Source organism: Balaenoptera physalus (genome assembly GCF_965194825.1).
Source record: "Balaenoptera physalus genome assembly, chromosome: 8".
NCBI classification, from domain to species: Eukaryota; Metazoa; Chordata; class Mammalia; order Artiodactyla; family Balaenopteridae; genus Balaenoptera; species Balaenoptera physalus.
Window position 1 is genome coordinate 52,270,908 of NC_138887.1, and position 26,564 is coordinate 52,297,471.

A 26,564-nucleotide genomic window follows, 5' to 3' on the forward strand; every position below is an offset into this window, starting at 1 on the left:
TAATTTAAACAACTTGGGTCTCAAATTGTCAACTACTCCCAAAACTCTTTCAATAAATTCTTATCTACAGTCTATTAGACTTATATAAAAACACTGAAAATATATGTATCAGTTTCTTTATATACAATTTTGTTGAGCTTTTCATTATGTTAATATTTTGAATGTATACATTATGAGGTCTTTTCCATAAAGAAGATTAGGACATACTCAGAACATCTACTTATAGAGCACTCAGAACATCTACTTATAGACCAAAGACAAAAATAAAAAAAGGCTCTCTCTTCACATAAAGGGATTAATTTATCCTCTCTGGTAAATAGCATATGCAGATTCTTTTTTTAAATTAATTTTTATTGGAGTATAGTTGCTTTACAATGTTGTGTTAGTTTCTACTGTACAGCAAAACGAATCAGCTATATGTATACATACATACATATATATATATGGCTCTTTTTTGGATTTCCTTCCCATTTAGGTCACCACAGTGCATTAGGTAGAGTTCCCTGTGCTATATAGTATGTTCTCATTAGTTACCTATTTATACATAGTATCAGTAGTGTATATGTGTCAACCCCAATCTCCCAATACCCCCCTCTCCCCCTCCCTTTCCCCCTTGGTATCCATACATTTATTAGAAATATAAAATGGGTCTTTCCAGGCTCATCGTTCTTCTTGGTGGAGAGTAGATGGGGCAAATGGACAAAATCATGTAGAAGAGAATCTGAAAAAGGGTGGGAAGTTACTATTCCTTACTATTGATGCTGTAAACTAACAGAAAAAAGAGTGGTAGAGGCTCCTCTCCAAGAAGCAAAGCAGGTTTTTCGCCAGGATTCCTTTTACTTACCCAGGTTTTTCACTAGTACAATCAAAGTTTCCTCCCAGCCATGCATCCGTATCTTTTCATAGTGAAATATCCCTCCACTGCTCCCTCTTATGCCCATGTTATGGTGCAGGCTCCCTGAGTCAACGGTCAGAGACAAAGAAACGTTTGCTACCTTGATGTGCTCCTGAAGCTGAGCCTGGTGCTGCCGTGTCAAATTCTCATGCTGTTTCTGAAACTCTGCGATCAAGAGCTGCTTCTGGATTTGCTGCTGTTGCTGGATGAGGAGTAACTCCTGCTGCAGTTGCTTCTCACGGACTACAGGGTCCACCACGGGCATCATCATCCTGAGGTCTGTCCTTAGGTCTAAAGGCGAGATGGGCTCCAGGCCCACAGGAACCTCTGACTTTACATCAACTGGAGAGATGGGAAAAAAAGGATGGATGATAGAGGACAGAAAATTAGCACACTGACTTGGAAACAAATGAAAAGTGAAAGACACTATACCCCATTAGACAAATTTTACATCAACAAATCTCGTCTTTTTTTTCACAAGGATGGTGAAAGGTCTTCTCTATATCAGGTTTGATAAAATGAACCACAGGCTAATTTTCAGCCAGCAATTTGTACTCTGCTGTGAAATCTTCCACATATCCATTTTTCAAAGAGATGACTCCAAAGATTCACGGATATCAAAGTTGTTCATAAAACTTATTCTATTGCACCACTTACCAAATTCAAGTCAAAAAAAGTGCAACTCTATCGAGGAAAAGATGCCATGTTATATTAGAGAACTTCTAACACAACTAAATTTGTACACTTGCAAACATTTTTGTTTGTAATCAGAGTCAGAAAATATATTCTAAGATATATTCCTTAAGAAGTAAAGTTTTTAAAATAATGTATTTGTAGGGCTACCGGACCTACCAAAGAAAAAGTAAAAATATGCATGCTAAAATGTGGGAAATGGTGAGTAGAAAGAAAATACAGACCCAGTGTAGACAGAAGTCACCTAATTTTCAATTTTAAATCATTGTAAAAATTTAAAAACTATTGGAACCCCCCCAAAAAAATGCTTCTATAAATCGACTTTGATATTCAGGCTGCCAATTTTCAACCTCTACTCTAAATCTAAATGCCTAGGACTTCCCTGGTGGTCCAGTGGTAAAAAACCCGCCTTACAATGCAGGGGATGCGGGTTCGATCCCTGGTCAAGGACCTAAGATCCCACATGCTGTGGGGCAACCCGCGCGCCACAACTACTGAGCTCGTGTGCCTCAACTAGAGCCCGTGTGCTACAAACTACAGAGCCCATGTGCCTTGGAGCCTGGGCACCACAACTAGAGAAGAGAAAACCTGCACGCCACAACTAGAGAGACACCCACGCACCACAACGAAGAACCCACGTGCCGCAACGAAAGATCCCGCATGCCTCAACGAAGATCCTGCATGCCACAACTAAGACCCGATGCAGCCAAAAATAAACAAATAAAATAAATAAATAATAAATAAAATCTTTTAAAAGAATCTAAATGCCTGTTCCCATAACTTTTAAAAGGATGTGTCACCCTCAGGGTAACTGTTTTATCCTGAGTGTGCTATTTAAGTTCTCTGGGTCTCAGTTCCCTCATAGGCAAAATGGAGATAATTACCATTAACAATAACAACACAGAGTTGTTAAAAGGATTAAATGTGATAATCCACTCAAAGACTGACAACATATAGCACATCCCTCAATAAATGCTTTTTCTAAAAAAATTATGTAAAAACAGAAATTTCCTGTGTATTAAAATAAATCATCAACACTGTGGGGCTAACCAAACAAAAATACGGAGCCAGTATGAAAATAAAATTGTTTATGATTTCTATTAAATATTAGAAAATAGAAACACTAAAATGTCTAGAAAAATTATAAAACAAGAAAACAAAGAAATATAGCCAAACAACTAAAAAAAAAATCCACCTTCACTAGTAAAGATATGCAAATTTTAAATAAAAATAAGGCATCATTTTCTAATGATTAAATATCATATATATGATTCACATATATGCATATGTATATGTACAACACCCCCTTGTATAGGGTAAACATATGACCAAGTAGACAATTATATGTTGCAAGTGGCACCGCCAGTTGGTTTAAAACTTCTGAAAAAGTGATACGTGATATCACAATTTGGTGATATCTGTCAAGAGGCATTAAGTATTTCTACCATTTGATTCAGGTTTGCCAACTCTTGGAATATATCTTAAGGAGATAATACTAACAGGAAGAAAAAGTTCAATGTCATACTGTTTACTGAAGTATTATTATTTTAATTGAAATCACCAACTACAAGGAAATGTCTAGTAAAATATGTCACATCCATTTCATGGAAAAATATGCAATCATTAAAAATAATGTTTATGGGAACATCAAAAATGTTGTTACAACATTCAATGAAAGAACAGTAATAAAAATGGCATATACCCTATGATAACTCTTTAAAAAGAAGTTAATTTAGTCAATGTACATTTACCGAGAACCTTAAATTCCCAAGGTGATTCTAGATGTTTGGGTTCGGTAGTAAAACAAAAAGACAAAATAATTCTAGCCCTCATAGAGCATATATTCTACTGGAGATTTAATGGTATCAGTCTCTGAATTCTACCAGCAAAGACTGGTGAGATAGAGAACAAAGGAAAGTTGTATTTTGGGTGGAAATACGAATAATTTTCCCCCTTCTACTTTTCCGTATTTTTACAAATTGTATCTAATGCTGTGACTCCTACTCTGAGTAACTTAAATTTGAAGAGTCCAGGTTGGAAACTACAAAGTTAATATTCCATGCGAATTTAAGACATATTTTCAGCAAGTCAGTAAAGCCTAACATAAATTCTGTCTATAGAAGTTAAGGCTTCAAACACTAAATGAAACAATGTCTTGCTTATCATCTGAACTGTGTGTACACACAGGCATGTGTGTGTACAGGCACGTGTGTGTGTCAGCTTGTAGGGGTGGAGTGGGGGAATTGGTATCAATCTTGGTTGTTGACACTGGTGATTTTTCAGTGTATAGATCAGAAGAGCTTACACTGATAGTGCTGTATATGTCAGTTTAATGAAAATGGGAAAACAATTTATTAATAAACCATAGTTTGGGGGACAGTGTCTTCTAAAACATGATATTTACAAAAGGAAAAATAATAATTGTGACAAGTTTGGAACTAAGTGAGGAAGATGGCCTGTAAGATCTCTTGGTCAGAAGGTCCAATGTAGAACTTTCAATTAAGGCTCTGGAGTAACATGAGATTTTGAGCATTAATTTATAGAGTTGGCGTTATTCCAACCAAAAGCAATGGCTGTTAAGCATATATTTCACTTTTACATTAAAAAGGCCAAACTAAAGCCTCAGTTTTTACATGGACATCTCAATAAACAAATTTAACCCTATAAAGGCAAAATGTAAAATTTCAAGAGACCCTGGGGTCTCTTGTTGCTGGCATTCTTATTATCCATAAACTATAACCGTCAACCCCCCCACCAAAAAAAAACAAAACCCAAAAGAGATAAGGAAAAAAGAGCCCCAGAACTCTCCAAAACAGCTAGTGTAAGCCTCAAAGGGTAATTTGACTTCTTAACCTGCTATCCCAACAGAAATGATTGTGTCTAACTGCTTCCCTTTGTTCAGAGACTAATCACTAAATTGTGAAAAATCACCCTCAACTTACAAAAACTGCTCTTGATTATAAATAATTGCCCAAGACTGAGAGAAAGAGGCAGGCAAGATCCCAGTCTTTCATCCAATTTATTCAGCAGCAATCCACATTCCATTTGTCTAGACTAAATATAGCAGCGTTTACACAAGAAATCAATAGTGCTTGCAGAGAGGAGAGCGAAGGCATGAATATTTCATCAAACTCAGAGAGAAATGGCAATCAGCAAACTGATGGTTCTGTGTAGGTCATCTCTGGCCTGCTGGATTAGTTCCTGTTACTTGGACAATAGCTCATCTCTGGTTAATCATAATCATATCACAGCCATTCTTTCTATTTTTAAAATTAATTGCATTGTGGGTGACAAAGGCTCATCGTATTCCAAAAAGAATGATGGATTTTTCTTCCATCTTCTGTGACAGGCTAATAAGCCTCCCCAGGAGCAATAATAGTAACACAATACCAGGGCTGAGTTTCAACAAGTTACAGTCACTTACACATCACAGAATGTGGAAGAAAGGGCATTGTCCACAGCTGCTGTATTATCATAATTAGAAATAATCAACTAACAAGGAAAAATTAACAACCAATTTTAACAGTGAGGAAATGGAATCATCACTATTAACAACATTTCTTGTCTAGGAACACGCAAATTCCTTACAAATTACTTAGAACAGGTGGCCAGTGATACGTAAGTTAGAAGAAAGCTGACGATAACAGTAGCATTAGCATTACTTATAAACAAATCCTGTTTTCTTAACAGATCTCATAACTTTATTTGGACTCACCCTATTTGTCTGAGATTTCTAATACATGTGACATATATATGTATACTACATGTTTATTGTTATTCTAATAGCAAATAACCAGTCAGAACATTTCCACATATATTTAGTCTTATTATCACTTTACAAAGTTCTGCTCGTTCTTTCCTCAGTGTCTTTTCTTACTTACTCTTTGATAGTTATTCCCTCCTCTACTTAGGACTTACCAACTCATGCAATTTTTTAGAAATAGTTTTTACTTTAAGAAACATGGAAACAAAAAAGCTCCCATTTCAAACTAAAAATCTCAGCTCATATAGATGCTTATGATAACTACATTTATTTCAGCAACATATACACCTGTTCAGCTGTAACTAAATTTCTTTGATAAATATGTTTTTTTTAAATACCCAGACCATTAAAGAGTTAAATCAAAGTACTAAGGATACCCTAAGTAGTCACGGCATGTTTCTTAATTTTTCACTTTAGATGCTATTATTTATAGCACAGGTACGTAGGGAGAATTTTCGTATGTTCAAAAACAGGAATCTTTGGTTGCTTCTATATCAGCTGGGTTACAAACAAGAAGCCATCCATTTTAAGAATGTTTTAAGTGAATAACTCGCAAACCTCATGGATGGAAAAATTCTAAGAATGCAAATTTTGACCATTTACAACTATCACAACAATGGTTAAAGACTGTTCACGCTGTTCCTCCGAATGAGATCCCGAAGCAGTGCAGTGTAAAGCACAGGCTTTCACACACAGAAAAAAGGCACAGGCACAATCTCGCCACCAATTTGTATGTGTCAATTCAGTTAAAAGTTGAAACTTGAAGACATGTGACAAAAATGGAACCATGTTTAACTATCTCAGTTAATATTCACAATTGCAACAGCTACAATAATATTCAGGATACAGCATCACCAGTGCTGCCCAGGGCCAGTTTGTATGGAAAACAAGTTCTTACACCAAGAAACAGTTGACCACAACCACTGGCAGGTGGACGTATGAATAACAATTTCCAGATCTGGGAGAAACAAATGTTGCTCTGATCATCTGCTCAGCTTCTTTTGTTCCTCCTTTCCTGCACAGAAATCTTTGGGCCTGCAGACTCCACCCATGGGAAAAGGCTGCCTGTTGTGCTGTTTTGTGCTTTAACATCATCCTGTCAAATATGTGGGCCTGTCATTAGTTCAGGGTTCAGAAAAGAATGTGGACATGGAGAACAGTATAGAGGAATTTTTTTTCCTTAAAAACCTGAAAACAGAACTACCATGCGACCCAGCAATCCCACTACTGGGCATATACCCAGAGAAAACCATAATTCAAAAGATACATGCACCCCAATGTTCACTGCAGCACTATTTACAATAGCCAGGACATGGAAGCAACCTAAGTGTCCATCAACAGAGGAATGGATAAAGAAGATGTGGTACATATATACAATGGAATATATTACTCAGCCATAAAAAGGAACGAAATTGGATCATTTGTAGAGACGTGGATGGACCTAGAGACTGTCATACAGAGTGAAGTGAAGTCAAAAAGAGAAAAATATCGTATATTAACACATGTATGTGGAATCTAGAAAGATGGTATAGATGATCTTATCTGCACAACAGAAAGAGAGACACACACGTAGAGAACAAACACATGGACACCAATGGGGAGAAAGGGGTGGTGGTGGGATGAATTGGGAGAAAGCGATTGACATATATATACTGTTGATACTATGTATAAAATAGATAACTAATGAGAACCTACTGTATAGCTCAGGGAACTCTACTCAGTGCTCTGTGGTGACTTAAATGGGAAGGAAATCCCAAAAGAGGGGATATATGTATACGTATAGCTGATTCATTTTGCTGTACAACAGAAACTAACACGAAAGTGTAAAGCAACTATACTCCAATAAAAATTAATTAAAAAAAAAAAAAGAATGTGGAATAGCTGTCTCGGATACATGTAATCCAGACTTTTTCAAAGTATAGCCTTTAATAATAGTTTAAGTACATGGGAAACTCTGCAGGAGTTTATATGAAACTTCATCAGGAATAGACATCTTTCACTAATCTTTTCCTACTTGTTTCTTTTTTGCAGCCTTCGCCAGGACAGGCTGGTTCTATTAACATATGTGTACATGTATCCTAATGATACCACGTCATCTATGAAACTCTGCTCAATACCAAGATGTTCACTTATGCTGGTTTGACAGGTAGCGTCAGAGAGATCATTACCCGCTCTGTATAGTATGTACTGCCTTGTCCTGTCATTTCTGTACTTTCTGGCCAAACCAAAATCAATATGGAATAATAACAGTGACACCCACTACCAATTAGGAAGTTATCTGGTTTACTGTGTCTTAAACTCTTCATATGCACATACGCAATTCTACTGATCATGGGGTCAGCTAACGCAAGTACGGTTTTCACTGTGAGCCTTCTTGAACAGAAACTGGAGAGGTTTTGGAGAATGGATGGAAGAAGATCCGTGAGTATCACTTACAGTCTTTGTCTTATTGATACACCTTTACGTGTGGGATGTCAATTCCCCCATGAAGAATCTTAAAGTTTGCTCTGGTACAGCAACGGGGGATACCTAGCTTTTGTGATTCTAGCTTCACTGCCACTTCCTCATCATTGGTTACGTTGATCACCAGAAAGAGTTCTTCAGGTAGAATCCATGGGCTTTGGGAAAGAAACAGAACTTAAATGTTCTTCTTCCTTCAACTCCATGAAATTGATTTACATTCATTTAGACCACCTTGATATTTCCTTTTCTGAAATCCTGTTAATCACCTCTCACTCCCTTTCTTTTAACACTGATTTGGAACAAAAGAAATCCAATTTTGTAATTTTATTTACACTTTTACCCATTATATCTTATTTGTTATATCACAGCATGGCTGTTTGTATTTTGTTCCTCTAGCTCTTTGCCTCAATAACTACATTGCAGCATAAATTCTTCAGTATAATATAATTAATACTATCTAAAGAAAGTATTAGACTGTTTAGGGCTGTGTGTATCTAAAATAACATTGATATCACTGTTTTTAAAGTATCATAGGTTGACATATCACTTTTCATTTACACCTTTATTCAGCAAATATTTGTAAAGCCATATTAATTGCCAAAACAGTTTTTAGTCAACAAGAGAAGGAACTGCCTTCAAGGAACTCATGTGTTGATGCACATCAAGCCATAAACCGATGTAGAAAACATGACGCATTAAGGGCAATGATGTTGGTGCTCTAGAATCCCACCTGGGCCCTCTTCTATTTTCCCTCCAGGACTCTCAATGGTGATATTTTCCATTCCCAGGACTTTATTTGCTTCCTCTATGGTCACAATTCTGTCTCCAGACTAAACATCTATTTTAAACTTGCCACCGATATGTATAAGTAGTACTGGTACTCTTCATTTACCTGTCTTACTCTGCTCTTTCTCCAGTACCTCTGGTCTCAGTTTGTGCAGCCAGAGGAGAACATGAAAGTGATATTTGACTCCTCTTTCCCTTTATTATCCATACCCAATCAACGTAAACAATCTTTTCTACTCTTAAATATTTTTTGAATTCATCAAGCTCTCTCCACTACCACTGCCTATTTTACTAAAGCAGCCCTCTGTCACTTTCCTGGGTAACACCCATCAGTGGAACCCCAATCTTTAACATGATGGCCTATCCCTCTATGATGTGCTTTCTGCCCGTGTTTTCAGCTTCAACACCCCCTACTCTCCTCCCTTCATTTGAATCACACCGATCTTCTTTCAGTCCGTAAACACACCATGCTCTCCGAAATCTCAGAGATTTCTCATATACATTATCTCTTTCTAAACTCCAATCCCACCCCATTTTTCTGTACTGATTCTTACTTATCCTTCGTATCTTAGCTAAAAATGATTTGACGTAGGATGTCTTTTTGTATCTTATTGTATTTTCTCATTAAATTTTTCAAATCATTTTCATAGTATCTGTTTAATTGACTCCCTTCACCATTATTCTAAGTTCCTTGAGAAGAGGGACCACATTTTCAGGGCCTGGCACAGCATAAAATCATAGTAATGCCTCAGTGCATACCTGAAATGAATGAAGGAATAAATGAATGAGTGATAGTGATGAATCATATGGTAATAAAATTAGAAACACATATGTACATATCCAATTAAAATCCTAAAACAATTACTTATTAGTTCTTTTTGACTGTCTGAATCCAGGTAAACATTGACTGTTTATTGATAAGTGAATGAGTTTCTGGCAAAAGTGATTAAGTATTTGAAAAAAAGCAATCTCAAAAATTTTTCCACCTAAGATGTCATTTCACATTTCCCAGACCCCAAGTTATCTCTTAAAACTCAGTGTGCTGACAGGTGACAACCACCAAAGTGCAGTAAGGGAGCGCTGAGTAAAATAAAACTTACCCATCATGCTGTTTGCCTCAGTAGAGATCACCAAGAATAAGCCACAATCCTGAATTATCTAACCAGTAAGGCCTAATTCATGAATGATTAGCCCATGTTATATTATGAGAAAACTAGAACAGAACTGATAAACTATAAGCTAAGAATTTTTTTCAAATCTCCAATTTGAAAAATGAAGAATTACTAAATGTTGATAGAAAAGAATAAATCGTCTTAAGATTATTTAATATTTTCTCTAAAATATCCAATAACTGATTTTTAAAAAAATATTGAAGTGCCTTTTATTGAAGGCTCTTCATTGAAATGCGTAGAATCATTGCAGACTTGGAAGGCGTATTTTTTTCTGAAAAAGTAAATTACTCAATTTGAATGTGGCTAACATCAAACATGGGAAATGGAAAAACAAGCAATACAACCTCAGTTTGATGACAATGTTGCCCAAATTTCACTTTAGTAATACAAATAAATATTCTTAGCTTATTTTCCACTGTTAATATTTATATCATAATGAAATAAAGAATAAATTAATCAAACTTGAAAAAATAATTTCTAGAACAAGAATTACTTAAATTGATTAGTCCAGCAATACAATTCTCCCTGATAGTGATTCTGTTCAAGTTACACATGTTTACAGTTTCTTTACGGTGCACTAATACATGGCATAAATGAAAAGAAAATAAATGCAAGAAGCAATCAGAGCTTTTATTTACTATTCTCTTATTTCCCAGGGGTCTGAACAGGAAACAAAAATAACCACAAATGACTAAAATATCAGTAGGCCTTGAAATATCAACATTTAAGCTAAAGAAAGCTAACTTTTTAATCAAAGCCTTACTATTTTGATTTACTTAATTCAAATTCCCTCTCTGCAAATATGCTTTTGAATTAAGCAGTCATAACAAACCATAACACCAACATGAACTGCCAACTCATTTGTAATACCCACTTAGTTCTAAAGTATCACAGTGTTTGCTAGTTCTTTTCTATTTGAGAACCAAGCAGAAGCTTCATTGAGCTTCCTGCAGTATGGGAACAAAATCAAACCAATTTACGTGACTTCAAGGTAATAGGAGCTAAGAACCTAATCCATATCATTTTGTAATTTGAGACAAAAATTTAATCAGATATAATGATACCTGTAAATGAAACATTCAGTAGATGAGAAATGTTAGTGCTGTGAAATAGGGAATACAGGTATTGATCTAAAAAGTGTTACTTATTCAGCCATGTATACCACTCATCATCTGGGATGTACAGCAAACTGACTTCTGTAAGAACTATGACGAAGGTGGGACAAACTGTCTCCTCCATATTTTTCTCTACAACTTATATTTTTTTCTAGGTTACAGACAAGTACTAAATTATTACTATTTGCAAATGGCTAACACAACTTCCTTCTCATTATGAAAATTTAGTATGTGAGACAGGGGATTCCCCTCTAACTCCAGAACTTAGTTCATCACCTGACGTGTAATATAAGTTTAATAAATATTGGTTGAATAAATGATTCTCTCAGCAGATACCCCACTCTAATAACACTTTTTTTGAACAAATTACATTTGTTTATTTGGCAAATAGACTTTTTTCAAAGAATATGTTCCCACTCCTCTATCAGGAACCCTTGTGTGCAGAAGTATGTAACTGTATTCTGTTTTGAGAGAAAAAAGAGCTTTTATTGGTTTTGTGGACTGCCAGCAAGAAACAATTGCCTTTAACCTAAAAAATATTCCAATATTTTCTGAAAGTTTCAATGCTTAGTATATTTAAGATAAGAGCATATATTAAAAGTTGCTGGAAGGTATGAAAGAAAAAGAGCAGAAATGCCATGCATAATGCTTCTCTCATTTTCCTCTTCGATTTAAACCATGTCTTTTCCTTTTCTACTCTCTAATCTTCAGTTTTGCACAATGGGACTAGGACTTCAACCTTTTTGGTTTTTTTCCCCCTTCTCCAGATCTCAGTTGTTTTCTAAGTTCTGAGGAAATCTTTATTACAAAACAAAAGTCTTAAAGTCCCACTAAAGCATTCTAATATAGGATTGCACTTGCTTTTAAAAAGCAAAAACATTTCTTTAAACAGCTGGACACTTTCTTCAAATAAAAACTTATGAATAGTCCCAACGTATAAAACCAGCACGAGTGCAACTGTTAAGTAGGAGCCAATGTCCCACCCACTCACTTCCTCCCTGGCCTGTTCCCTTAGGAATCCAGACTCCACGGAATTCAACTGAAAAACACTGTTCTAACAGCATTATTTCTTTATTTGCTAAATTCAAATCAGGGGCAAATTACATTAGTTCTCTTTCAAAGAAAAATGCATTACTGTTTCATGGAATTATGAGAATTTGGAATGTATGATTTGGAAATAATAAAGTTTCACTTTGTACATACAATTTGGGGGTGGAAGTTAATGTTAAAAAATAAAAATCTGGGACTTCCCTGGTGGCACAGTGGTTAAGAATCCACCTGCCAATGCAGGGGACACGGGTTCGAGCTGGTCCAGGAGGATCCCACATGCTGCGGAGCAACTAGGCCCGTGTGCCACAACTACTGAGCCTGTGCTCTAGAGCCCGCGAGCCACAACTACTGAGCCTGCACCTGGAGCCCGTGCTCCGCAACAAGAGAAGCCACCGCAATGAGAAGCCCGCATACCGCAGCAAAGAGTAGCCCCCTCTCGCCGCAACTAGAGAAAGCCCAGGCGCAGCAACAAAGACCCAACGCAGCCAAAAAAGAAAAAAATCATCTAAAATTGCATAATTTCAAATCTAGCCAGATAAATGCATTGGCACCCGTGTTTATGTTATTGCCACATGGTGGCACCACTCTTGTTCATAAGTAGAAATACCCACTATCCTTTGTCAGAAGTGCTTCGGATATGAGTTTTAAAATAATTATGCAAGCTTGGAATTATGCGAAGTTTTCAGGCCTTGAGCATTTTAATGAAATGTGACTTCCCTATGCTGATTCCAAATTTAGCTTTCTAAACTTGGGTAAGAACAAAGACTAATACCATATTGTTGGTTGGTCTGGAGAGTTGTTTTGCTTTAATTTAAATTATGGAGCCAACACCAATATAGCACTTACTATGTGCCACACACCGTTCTGAATGCTTTAAAAGAAATGTTAACTCATTTATCCTTTTTTACAACACTGTAAGGTTGTGCTATCTGGTAGCTCACAGGGTAGACACAATTATGAGCCTCATTTCACCAATGAGGAAAATGTAGGCCACAGAGGAAATTGGCCAAGGTCACGCGGCTACTTAGTGGTGCAACAGGAATTAGAACATACACCAACCAGCTGCAGAGTCTATGGTCTTGGCCACTCCACTATTATTCTTCTTGACTTCTACAAAACAGGTATCCAATTTAATTTCTACACAGTTCACCTTGAAGTTTGCCTTGATGTAAACGAGAATGAGAAGTTTTTTGTTAAAATAATATTACATATTTTTTAGAGGTAAAAGGAAAGCATTTGCTTGTAACAGCCAATATATACCATAGAGAAATGTGTAATGGAACACATTTCTGCATATTTTAACACATTGGTGAATTTTCAGGTGTTTCAATGCTCTCTTTAGAAACAATTCTGTATTTAGGAATTGCAAATTTAGTATTTCACCCTTTTCTTTTAGCTACAGAAATTTCTGTTGAGTCTATATAATTTTTAAAAATTCATCTTACTCTCTAATCTGAAATCCACTAACTCACAGGTAAAGACTGCCTAGCAATGAAATTATTATTAGTACTTGATTAACTAAATCACATTGGATTGTTTCAGAAAGAGATACTGAATCATATTAACTGTAAACTGTTAATGAGACTTGAATGCATTGTTCATAAATTTTTAGATTACTTTTTTAATTGAAGAAAGAAAGCAGTAACAAAAAGGAAGAGGCAGCTGTTTTTTGACAGTATGAGGAAAGATTTGACAGGATAGACTGTGGTGGTTTATCTTTTTCTTATTTCAGAGTTTTTTTTGGTTCATGATTCCTTGTGCATTATAAAAGATGATCACTAGCCATTAAGGCACAACTTGTTAGGTAAGTGAAAGGATCTACCTCAAAGAAGAGCCTAAAATTGTCAGAAGAATCTAATTTTTTTAAATATATAAAGAGAAATCAATGTGACAGTATATGTGCCTTAAAGATATTCATAATTTGGCATAAGAAAATGTAATAATTTTTCTCTTCTGTTTAATTAGACTGTCATTAAAATTTCTATTTCTGGTAGAACTCATAGTATCTGCTTATAGAAATAGGCTGTATTCAGAGAACTGTCAGCATTACAGAATGCTTCTCAATATTTTAAGCACAGCTTTGAGATAATCAGTCTACAATTTGAAGTGGTATATACAATTTGTACAAACAAAAGTATAAGAAATAATTTAAAGCATTAAAAATGAACGTAACTGTGTAGAGCCGGGGTAAGCAAACTATGGCTCACGGGCCAATTCCAGCCTGCCTCCTGTTTTTTTACTGCCTGCTACATATGAATGATTTTCACATTCTTAAATGGTGAAAAAGTAAATTTAGAGAAAAACCTTTCGTGATGTGAAAATTACGTGAAATTCAAATTTCAGTGCTCACAAATAAAGTTTTATTGGAACACAGTCACACCCATTCACTTATATATTGTCTATGGCTGATTTCACACCACAAAAGCAGAGTGAGTGTGACAGAGGCAGTACAGGCTGCGAAGCCTAAAATAGTTACTATCTGCCCTGACTGAAAAAGTCTGCCAAACCTCGTGGCAGAGAATCTACATCTACTTTTTATTCTCATACAGTGATACCCACCATTGACAATCCAATGCCTAAGCTACCTCTCTACTCTCTACCCTACTGGTATAATGTAGAAGGTTAAAAATTACCATAGCTTATTTCATCTAAAATAAAACATAATTAGGAAGCAGATTACGCTAACAAGGAAAATTCCATGTAAAAGTAGCTCTAAGTATTTTTATTGGACTAATATATTAGTTTTAGGCTTTGTTCCTTGCTCTTCGCATTAAGCAGTTAACTAGAAAACAAAAATATAAGTAAGAACGATGACATTTTAAAGTGAGGAATGTATGCTGAGCACTAGCTACAATTTTTGCATGGAGTTTTTTCATTTAATATAGCAATCATTATTCCCATTTTACAGGTGATGATAATGAGCAATAGACAGGCTAGAGTGAAAACTTCCACGGTCACATACACAACATTTTTTTAAGTGCTACTTTTTTATCTTGCTTACTTAAAATCATGGTAAATATTAACTTCGAATAACGCTAAATGAAAGTCACTGTATCATACTCCATATTAAAGATTCAGGTGGCTTCTCCTTCTAACTTATCTCTTTTCTATGAGGCAAAGATAACAGACTCTGCATGTTAGAAGCTAGACCTAGAACAAATATTTGTTCAATTGAAATTTCTTTTACTAAAAAGAAAAGGACACAGACTGCTCCCATCTGTGTAGCAGTTGATATATGATTCCTCATACTACACACACACACACACACACACACACACACAAGGCCAGTACATCTTACAGAAATCAACATGTGAACATTTGAATGAGTTTAGGAAAGGAATGTTTAGAAATTACAGGATATTGTGTTTATTTGACGTTAAAATTGTTGTCAATAATGTGTGGGTTGATTTAGTTTGTACTGAAAATTTTAAAACCTTGAGGTTTTAAAGAAACAGCACATGTACCTCAAAGCTACAATAATACCTACTACAAGGTTGGCTATTATATCCTAGTGATAGATCTGCAGCCAAACCACTAAAGAAATGTGGTGCCTCAAACAAAATAGACCTACTAGTTAGGCATTGTAAGAAAAAAAAAAAACTTATGGAAAAAAAGTTACCCAAATGTCCTTCCAGATATTAATGTAATTTTAAATTAATATAACCCAAGATTATAGGAAATATATTGCTAATCATAAGAGTTTACCAAAGCCATTCTGAATCCAATGGTTCCATTTTATTTTCCACAAAATTCGTAATATAACTTAGATCAGATGAGTTGAGATTCAGCAACTTGAGAACTCATTTATTACACAAAATTTTAAGTTCTAGTTTTTTTTAAATGCTTTAACTCAGCAGTTTGGTATCTATAACCCTTCAAATTAAAAAAAAAAAGTAAATATTACCTTGGTTAAACAAAAAGAAACAAAAGAGAACAAAAACACATGAAAATTTTCTTTATCCTAAGAGAAAAGCCACTTTTATAGTGGTTATTCAGGTTTCCTCTCCCTGCTGGGGTAGAGGGAGAGATAAGGAGACAGAATCCCATGTGATTCCTTAGGTCAGTGAGGAAATTCAACCTGCCACGTTAGGCATGCTTCTCTAAGATTTATGTAGGCCATTCAGTTGGGTTTATTCCTCTCAAGGTAAATTTGGCAGGATGCAGGATTTAGTCAAAGTCAAGGTTCAGAAATTTCTGGGCATGTCTGGAGAGCAGGTGGGGCTGGCACAACAGATGTCCATTTGCATAAATGACTAAGGCACCTCCTAAGAAAAACTCATCTTCAGCAAAGAGGAAGCCAGGCCTGACACACTTGACCTGATAACCAAGCCTCAGGGCCTGAGTGATTCTGATTCTCAGCACAAGGTGCACCCTCCTCTGTCTACTCTCACCTCCAGGTCCCAGGGTGCAAACCTAGATCCCACCTTCTATGCTGCTCTGAAAATGCTTTCACCAAACTCATCAGTGACATCAAATTGTTAAAACCAAGCCTTGATGTTACTTGATTCTCACAATCACGGGACACAGTTGTTTTACAGAATTGATAAATGAATCGATCTATCAGTCCATCTTCTTTCAATCACTGGCTAATACCCAAGATCTTGCCAAAGGAGAGAAGCAGAACATGGCAGAAAGAAGACTGAGTCCTTGGTTCTAATCTTCATCACTCCACTTCCATGGGCCTTGGGTTCTTCATGTATAAGACAAATAAAAACTAAGAGGCTGAAGTAATGATCTCAAGGCTTGTTTTAGGGCCAAGGCTATTCTTTCCCAACCTTCAAATCTATAGAATATGTATTAGTCTCTATTAGAAAGTCTGTCTCATGAGATAGGCAATTCCTGTTGCCTTCATTGACTTCTTTGGGTAAATCAATAACCAGCAGGGCAGGGTCTGACCATAGAAAAAGCAAGCGGTCCTAGGAGGAAAGAGAGGGATGCCTACCAAATAGAAGAAAATGACAGAGAATGGAAAGCAGGAACTCCTTTAGAAAAGCTTTATCTAATTAAAAATTATCCTAGGGCATGCTTTGCCTGAGATATAAAACTCAATTTTGGTCAAAATTATTCTATTCCCTGATTGTGGTGTATGGAAATTTTTCAAACCTTCCATTATAAACAGCAAAACACACTTTCCATTTTCTATTTCAAAGAACATATTTATTTTTCTACAAGAGTTGTTTCTCAGTGAGGTATAGTGAACACAGTATTTACATTTTGTTTTATTAATTACTTATGAAAATAAGAATAAACATTTTCCTCAAAAGTGCTACTACAGAGCAATACAGTAGTCAATTTGACAAAAATCAGAAAGATTATTCTGATCCCATGAAATGTAATGGATAGTCAAAGGCACCCACATTGCTTAATAAGGTAACAGAAAATTGCCAGTAATTAGGAAGAAGAAAACCAACTAAAGTTGAAAAGTAAAACTGAAAAAAAAAAATTACCCACAATTTAAATATCTTAGGATTCTTTTTTTTGGTTAATGTATAAAAATAACATTACCTGCAAAGGTTTATACAAGTAAAATTACCATCACACATCAATTTACTTATTTTAATTATTTCAGTGCATTTAGATATGAACTAAGCTTTGGGTTTCTTTTTTTTTTTTTTTTTTTCCCTAAAAGAATCGTTCTTTTTTTTTTCTCTACAGAAGTACCCTAACTGTCCAAAGCATTTGGTCCTGTTCAATAGCTAAAGAACTCTTTTTTTTCTCCTCTCTCTAATTTGGCTTCAAGTCAATGCTGTTTTTCTCATTCCAACTGTTTTGGACATATGCTGGCCCAACTAACAATGGTAAACACAGCAAGCTGTCTCTGATATGGTGCTGATTAAGTCATCTTGTGAGCAAGCAGAGTTTGGATGTTAAGATGCTAAGAAAAAAACTACTTTCAGAAATTCTCCTCCCTTTGAAAAATATTTGGATTTTCAATTTTAAATTATATGATAAACAAACCATGGGATACTATGAAAATACATTCACTCAGTGCTGGCCTAGGCATTTGAGAAAAATAGAAAACGAAAACATGGTTCTTACATTCATGGATTTTACAGTTTAAAAGGATAAGGGGAAGCATAGGGAAGAGTGGAGCCCAAACATGTGCTTAAAAATAACTTTCTAAAGAATGGCACTTGCATGTCTTGCAAGGAAAAAGGTATAAAATTGAAATCATGAATACTTTGAATTGCATTTTTATATTCTATTAGCAAAATATTAGTACAAAACTAGTACCTTAAACCAAAAGATTTAGGAATAGAGATCCAATGAATACCATAAGCATGTGGTACAAAATAATTGGAAGAAATACAAATATTGTAGAGCACATAATTGTTATTCAGAATGAAAAATTATTTTTAAATATTGGCATCTCAGATTCTGCTTTTGTACATGAGAATCGAGCACTTATTTTTTACTTAGCTTGGATAGCGAAGTGCCAGCTTCCCCTCATTATGCAAACAGATAAAACCAAATTGTTAAATAAAGCCAGAAATACAATTCTTCTCTTAAAATACATATATATTTGGAACCCTAAGAGGAATAAGCAACTCAAAAACGGGACCACCTCAAACTTAAGAAAACTGTAATATTTTATTTATCACCAAAGCTCTCACAAGGTTAATACTATCCATTATTTGACAGATGTGAAAGCAAGACAGATGAATTAATTTATAATCATGGACAATTTTTTTTTCAGTTTTACTCTTAAAACTTAACTCAGTCTTCTTACCTCTAAACAATGCAGGCCCCAAAAATAGAAAGGTGAGGAGTAATAACTAGTTGTTGTTATCAAAAGATTTACAATCTAAGCAGGGTGGGTATCTGAGGGAAGAAATGGTGAGAAAACATACAAAAGGTATAGAATATGATAAATTCTACACTTAACGATCCGAATAGATAATTAGGGATGTTGATGGGTGCAAAGTTTTGAGAGTTTTCTCTATGAAATGTATTGTGCTAATAAGCACCTTAAATACATTATGAAATCACAGAAATAGTAACAATTCTTTCTATAGGGGTCATAAGAAATGCTCCTGAGTACAAGATATTAAGAGGATGGTGGATGGAGAAATAACTAAAAAGCTAACAGCAACAACAAAAGCAGACAAGAAGATAACCATTGAATAACTAAGGTACCGAACACAGAATAAAAAGGGATGAATTTAAGAGATGTCTTCAAGGTACGGTCAGCAAGACTGGAAGGCCAACTGAATGAAACAACTAGGATTCTTTAAAAAAAAAAAATCACTGATATATTTAGATTATGGTAGCATTGTTACAGCAACACTGAACTTTTTTGTTAATTTTAAAATTATAGGTCAAAAGAACATATAATTTTATTGTCTTTAAAGAGGCAAAATCTTTCGATGGCAAAAGTGGGGAGCACATAAATGGCAATAAACTATTTTGTAGTCATCAATATGTTTTCTAACTGTACAAAACCATATTATAATATATTTAGAAACTCTGGGAAACTTTTGATCAGTAAATACAATCAAACGAAGTAAAAGGTCAATAAAAATGACCTACACATCAAGAAAGAATAAAATTCTTAGGCAGAAATTAAACAAAATAACTGCAACACTTGTTCACTGAAATTATAAATCATTTTGGAAAGAAATTAAATGAGATCTAAATAAATGGAAATACATCCCATGTTCATAGATCAGATGACTTAATATTACTAAGATACCAATACCCCCCAAATTTATCCACAGATTCAATGCAATCCCTGTCAAATTCCTACTTTTGCTTTGTTTATTTGCAGAAATTGACAAGCTGATCTTAAAATTCATATGAAAATGGAAGGGATTCACAATAGCCAAAACATTCTTGAAAAGAAAAAACAATATGGAGGACACACTTCCTGGTTTTAGAACTTACTACAGAACCATAACAATCAAGACACTGGCATAGAACATGTGTATATATCAATGAAATAGAACTAAGTGTCTAAAAACAAAGCTTTACATTTATGGTCAACTGTTCTTTGACAAGAGTGTTAAGACAGCTCAAGGAGAAAGAACAGTATTTTCAACAAATTGTGCTAGGACAACTAGATATCGAGATGCAAAAAAAATGAAGTTGGGACACAGACATAGAGAAAGGACCTGAGGACACAGCAGGGTAAGGGGAAGCTGGGACAAAGTGAGAGAGTGGTATTGACATATATACACTACTAAATGTAAAATAGATAGCTAGTGGGAAGCAGCCGCATAGCACAGGGAGATCAGCTCAGTGCTTTGTGACCACCTAGAGCGGTGGGGTAGGGAGGGTGGGAGGGAGACGCAAGAGGAAAGAGATATGGGGATATAGGTATACGTACAGCTGATGCACTTTGTTATACAGCAGCCAACTAACACAACGTTATAAAGCAATTATATTCCAATAAAATTTAAAAAAAAGGAAGTTGGAACCCTACCTTCCACCACACACAAAAAATTAACTCAAAATTGATCACAGACGTAAGTGTACAGCTAAAACTATAAAACTCTTAGGAGACAACACAGGAGTAAATCTTTGTGGCCTTGGATCCTGGCAATGGTTTCTTAAATAACAAAATCAAAAGCACAAGCAAAGGAAAAAAAAAAAGATAGATTTACATTAAAATTAAAACGTTTGTGCTGAAAATGATAACATCTATACAAAGAATGGGGGAAAATATTCACAAATTATAAATCGGATAAGGATCTAGTATCCAGAATAAATAAATTTGTAAGAGTTAAACTGAACAACAAAAACACAAACAACCCAATTAAAAAAATGGGCAAAGAAGTTGAAAAGACATTGCTTAAAAGAAGATATACAAATGACCAATAAGCACTTGAAAAGATTCTCAGCAGCATTAGTCTTCAGGGCAATGCAAATCAAACCCACAATGAGACACCACTTCACACCCACTAGAATGGTTGTAATAAAAAAGACAGATTAGGGGCTTCCCTGGTGGCGCAGTGGTTGAGAATCTGCCTGCCAATGCAGGGGACACGGGTTCGAGCCCTGGTCTGGGAAGATCCCACATGCCGCGGAGCAACTAGGCCCGTGAGCCACAACTACTGAGCCTTCGCGTCTGGAGCTTGTGCTCCGCAACAAGAGAGGCCGCAACAGTGAGAGGCCCGCGCACCGCGATGAAGAGTGGCCCCCACTTGCCACAACTTGAGAAAGCCCACGCACAGAAACGAAGACCCAACACAGCCAAAAATAAATAAGTAAATAAATAAATAATTTAAAAAAAAAAAAAAGACAGATTATACCAAGTATTGACAAGCACTTATGACCCAGCTATTCCAGTCCCAGGTATATACAAGAGAAATGAAAAACACATCCAACAGAAAAACGTGTACAGAAATGCAATATTATTCATAATAACCAAAAGACAGAACAACCCAAATGTCGATCCGTGGATGAACTGATAAATAAAATGTGGCATATCCATACAAGGGAGTATTATTCAGTAATACTAAATAGTAAAAATAAGTGAAGTACTGATACATGCCAACATGGATGAACCTTAACAACACTATGCCGGACAAAGTAAGCTAGCCACATAAGACTAGATATTGTGTGATTCCATTTATACCACATATCCAAAATAGGCAAATTTACAGAGACAAAAAATAGATTAATGATTGTTTATGGCTGGGAGAGGGAAAGTGGGAATGAGAAATGATTGCTAGTGGGTATGAGTTTTTTTAGGGTAGACAAAAGTATTCAAAATTAGATTGTGGTGAGGGTTACATAACCCTGTGAATATACTTAAAAACACTGAATTATACATGTTAAATGAGTGAATTTTTATGATATATCTCAATTATGCTGTTAAAATAACTGAATAAAAAATTTTAAATACACTGAGATCTAGAAATAACAAAAAGTTAATATATATAGAACGAAATATTTCTTCATTTCGGAAATATAAAAGACAATCACTTGGGAACTGTTATATTTCCAGAAATATAACATACAGAAGTATTAAAGTATGCAAAGTGAAAGTTGCCAATGCCTTATTAATATTTTCCCTTAAGCTATTAATATTATATTTTTAATTCAATACATACTATCGCCAGCTTCTTTGGAGCAGAATGTGTGAAAACAGGGACTTAAAATGTCACCACAGTATTGACTCCATCCTTTTAATCAAGGCATCAGACCTTTCACATGATCGAGAAAAATGATTCATTTTCTTGTTCCTTTTCCCCCCTGACACTTTAGGTTTTCTGGGGCTAACTGATACAGTATGAAGGAACATATGTGGTCTGCTTCAAGCCTCCAGTTTCTTAACTGAAAAGCCACTTTCTTTCTAATGCCTGAACGAGAGGATAAATCAAGGTTAAGGTCCAAGCAAAACTCCTAAATGTATAATCAGACCATGACCTTCCCCCTTGCCCCCTACCTTCTCCTTAACAACCCTTTTCTTCCCACCCCCTTGATGTTTCCTCTGTGACACTAGGTGAGCTAAGTCCCATGGTTCCCACAATACTCCTGTCATCAATGTAAATATTTCACCTTTGTCCATTTCCCCACTAGCAAAACAGGACAGGCCCTCAGAGAGGTTGCTTTATTTGTGCATGCACTCATTCCACAAATACATTCCGTTTATTAAGTGCCAATCACTGCACCGAGTGACAAAACGTTGAACAAAGCACTAAGGTGGGGAGAAAAATAAACAGTATTCAATTACACTACAGTGAGGAAGCAGGATATCAGAGATAACGCACAAGGCACCGTGGGCATGCTTTTACACAACAAAGTTCTGGAGCTGGGTATGTGCAGGAAACTTCAAGTAATTATTGTCACAGAGGCACACAAAGGATGTGGATGGCAGAGTGTTGAGTGTTGAGAGGAGGAAGTGGAAGCTAATATTACATGACAAAGAGTTTGAGACTCAAAAAATTAATATTTATTGAGTGAATACTCTGTTTACTGCCTTTAAATCTATTTTGCTCAGTTAATTCTCCACAACTCGGTAAGATCTTTAGTATTACGATTTCCATTTTACAGACGGAATACCAAGATTTAGTACAGTTATGTTCCATACTCAACATTTCTCAGCTGAGAGGTAACATACATGGAAAGCTAAGTCAAATCAGTCTGAGCACAATGAGGACATTATTTTCTACAAATTATCCACATGACCTTTAAGATTTCTGCAAATGTTAGGCAAATTCATTTTTAAGTAACTAATAAATAAAATATTTGCCTCTTGGTAAGGCAGAGTGATTGGGATATTCAAGCACAAGGAAAATGCACTTGTCATTATATATTCTTCTACGTATTTTAGATGTCATATCATGTTATGTATTATCTAGTCAAGTGAATGAATAATCCATCGAAATAAATACAGGACAATACAATTTGGATCACCTCTGCTAACCTCTGGTGTCTAAGCTTATATTTAAGTAGGGCAGCTATCATGACTGGCTCTGACAAGCACGTACGAAACAAACAGACTTTAGACTGAGATATTTGATTGCAAATGTATCTCACAGACTACACTAAAGTTTTTCAAAAGTTATATTCCCAAAGCTGTTACTAAATAGTTGTCTCTACTTTGGCTGAGACCCCTGGAAAATGAGTATCAACTACTCCCACATTCTAGATCACCCATGCAGGAAGGCAAAGGTATAAACAAAACCAGTGTGGGAACCCTTGGCTCCTCAACACTCAAAGGTATAAAAGAGCTGCAGTAAAACTGGCCAAGACATTGGAGAAAAGAGATGGAGAGTTTCTTGAGGAAGAGTGTCGATGTATGTACTCCCCATCCCACCCCCTCCTCCTTAGTGATGTAGGGCTTGCCTGTCCCTCACCTTAAGATTAATGAGGAGGGCTTGAAAGAACACACTTGGAGAACTTGGTATGTTTCCTGAAGTTTTGGAGACAGAGTGGACTGGTTTGTGACTCAAGTCTGAGAAATCTAAAGAATAAGAAGGTAATTGAGTCCACCTGGAGAAAGAAGGCACACCTGATGAGCAGGTCTAAGGTGTATATTGTGTAGAGCAGATTTAGGCCAGGAGAGAAAGAGGATGACAAGACTGGCCCGGGACTGTCTTACAATCTGCCTATGAGGGACACCTAACTGGTCGAGGACACTTCAGCAAGAATACTCCAGAGGTGTACAGGCTGGTACCCAAAGAATGAGGGAGCATCTAATTGGCCAACTGTGGGGTGTTTCACTTAGTTCAGGAAACTGGGTGAGTGAACCCTAATAAGCACCTGTAAGGGAAACAGGCAACTTTAATCATCTGTCCTAAGCAGGGATGCCAGTTCACAGGAGAATCCAACACAGAAGACCGTTCCTGCGTCCTTACCTCTCCTCCCTGCTCCCCATATCAAGCTGACAGAAGAGGGATAAAAGCAAAAAGCTGAAGAAAACAGGAAAGGTGACCATGCCTTTCGTTTCTATTTCAGGCTTATCGATGCAGCTAATCTAAGCTGAGTTGAGAAACTTTTACTTTGAATAAAGTTTGATTGTTACCATACATTGATAATTACTGAACTGAAACAATCTAAGGCTAAAGTGTGTTGAGTACCTTTAATTATCCGATAATGAACAGAAAAGTCATGGGGCCTACAGTTCATTCCCAGTGTTGGGTCAGACATCTCCTCCAGTTCTAGTTTGAATGGGCAGAGGGGAAAGAAATTTAAGTTGGTTTTCTGTTGGTACCCTACAAATCCCAAGTGTTTAATGTAAAAGTTACAATAGTTGTGAGGGAAAAAAATTAGCCCACATGACCTTGGCATTATTGGAACCAAGTATTAGTGTATTAGGTAAGGCACAAACCTCAGTTTCCATATCTGTAGAGTATGGTGTATAAATTCAGGGGATTAGTCCTGAAATAGTCTTGAAATGAGCCCTGATGTATAGCTGTTAGGTGACCTTGGCAAAATAAAGTTTCAGGACATCATTCTTGTCACCTTTTACCCCTCTATCTCTCCAGTTCCTTTACTTACCATAGCCTGTGAAAGAAACACCAATAACTGGAAATACACCATACTTAGGAATAAATTGTTATGTTTGTTTATTTTTAGTAGTAGGAAAATGAGTGTGTTTTCTGAGGATTCTGAAAATGAAATACGTAAAACATGAGAAGAATAACCATTAATGACTGGGTCAGAAAAGATGACTGATTACATGAAATTCTACATGGCAAAGATTATATCCAGTAATTTTGGTTTATTATGAAAAGAAATGCTTTCAGCATCTGGAGGCCAAAGTTGAACAAACATGAGAATATTCTTTAAACAGCTTTTTTAAATGTCTAAAGTATTTGTGCTTGTTTATTCCAGGTCTCATATATTGTTAAAAACTTTTTCATGGGGCTTCCCTGGTGGCGCAGTGGTTGAGAGTCTGCCTGCCGATGCGGAGGACACGGGTTCGAGCCCTGGTCTGGGAAGATCCCACATGCCACGGAGTAACTGGGCCCGTGAGCCACAACTACTGAGCCTGCGCGTCTGGAGCCTGTGCTCCGCAACAAGCGAGGCCGCGATAGTGAGAGGCCCGCGCACCGCGATGAAGAGTGGCCCCCGCTTGCCGCAACTAGAGGAAGCCCTCGCACAGAAACGAAGACCCGACACAGCCATAAATAAATAAATAAATTTAAAAAAAAAAAAAAAAAAAAAAAAAAAAAAAAAAAAACTTTTTCATGCTAGATCCTTTCAAGTTCAGCAGATGGTAGGCACACTTGTAAAAATAAAAATAAATGCAAATAAATGCCGAAATTTAATTAAATATTTATTAAGCTCATAACATGCCAAAAGCCAAATATAAACTTATAATTTGTATATAAATAAATAAATGAAATTTTGTCTTCTTGTTTTAAATTATAAAATTAATAGTATATTCATGGCAAAATACATCAACAGCACAAGAGATAAAGTAGAAGGTCCAAATCCCTCTTTCTCACTCCTTACCTCCCACTACCACTCCGAGAAGAAATCCCTATTAACATTTTATTGTCTATGCTTCATGAGGTCTATCTTTCATGAAATGTTAAGTTTCTGTCTCTATGTATTATGGACAAAATAGATAACCATTGCTGAAATAAAGAACAAGCATAATAATTAGATTTTTATTTTCACTTGTAATAGAGAAAATTTAGAAAGAGATGACTTTAAAATTTACCAGGTTCGATATTAAAAAGACTCATCATCTTGCCATTGCTTTAAAGTTGTCAAAGCCCCAGGATAAAACACTGAAAGTGTTTGCAGAATCTCCTTTGACCTACATCTGCTTTTTAAATTTTAAGTCAATATCACATGGAGAATAGATCTAGAATGTTGAACTAACAAGGACTCCAAAATAGCTTCTTCTAGGTTTAAAAATAACCATAATCATACTATTCCTAAAGTAGCTGGGAAATGAGCACAGAATATTCTCTCAACTTAAAACTCAAATGTTAATGAGATCCATTAAAAATTCCTCCTGAATCTACTGGATTCCATAATTTTCTACTATTCCTAGATAGATTTTTCTCATTAAAAGATATTCAGAAGCCCTCTGAATAAATAGTAATATTAATAGGTTTCTGAATTTACCATATGGGAAGTAAATAAAGGTGGTTAAACCAACAAGAAATCAAATGGTACTTATTAGATGTATTTAATTACTCCAAAGAATGATCTATCACTTT

The 26,564-nt window shown here is 35.8% G+C and overlaps 1 protein-coding gene across 9 annotated transcripts in view; it reads right to left on the reverse strand.

Moving 5' to 3' along the window:
- HDAC9 (histone deacetylase 9) overlaps positions 1 to 26,564 on the reverse strand; it is a 999,599-nt gene that overhangs the window by 470,546 nt on the left and 502,489 nt on the right. For all 9 annotated transcript variants that reach the window (XM_082472710.1, XM_082472702.1, XM_082472703.1 and 6 more), the window contains exon 4: positions 996 to 1,237. In XM_082472710.1, the coding sequence (XP_082328836.1) occupies positions 996 to 1,237 (242 nt within the window). The remainder of the gene's footprint in view (positions 1 to 995; positions 1,238 to 26,564) is intronic.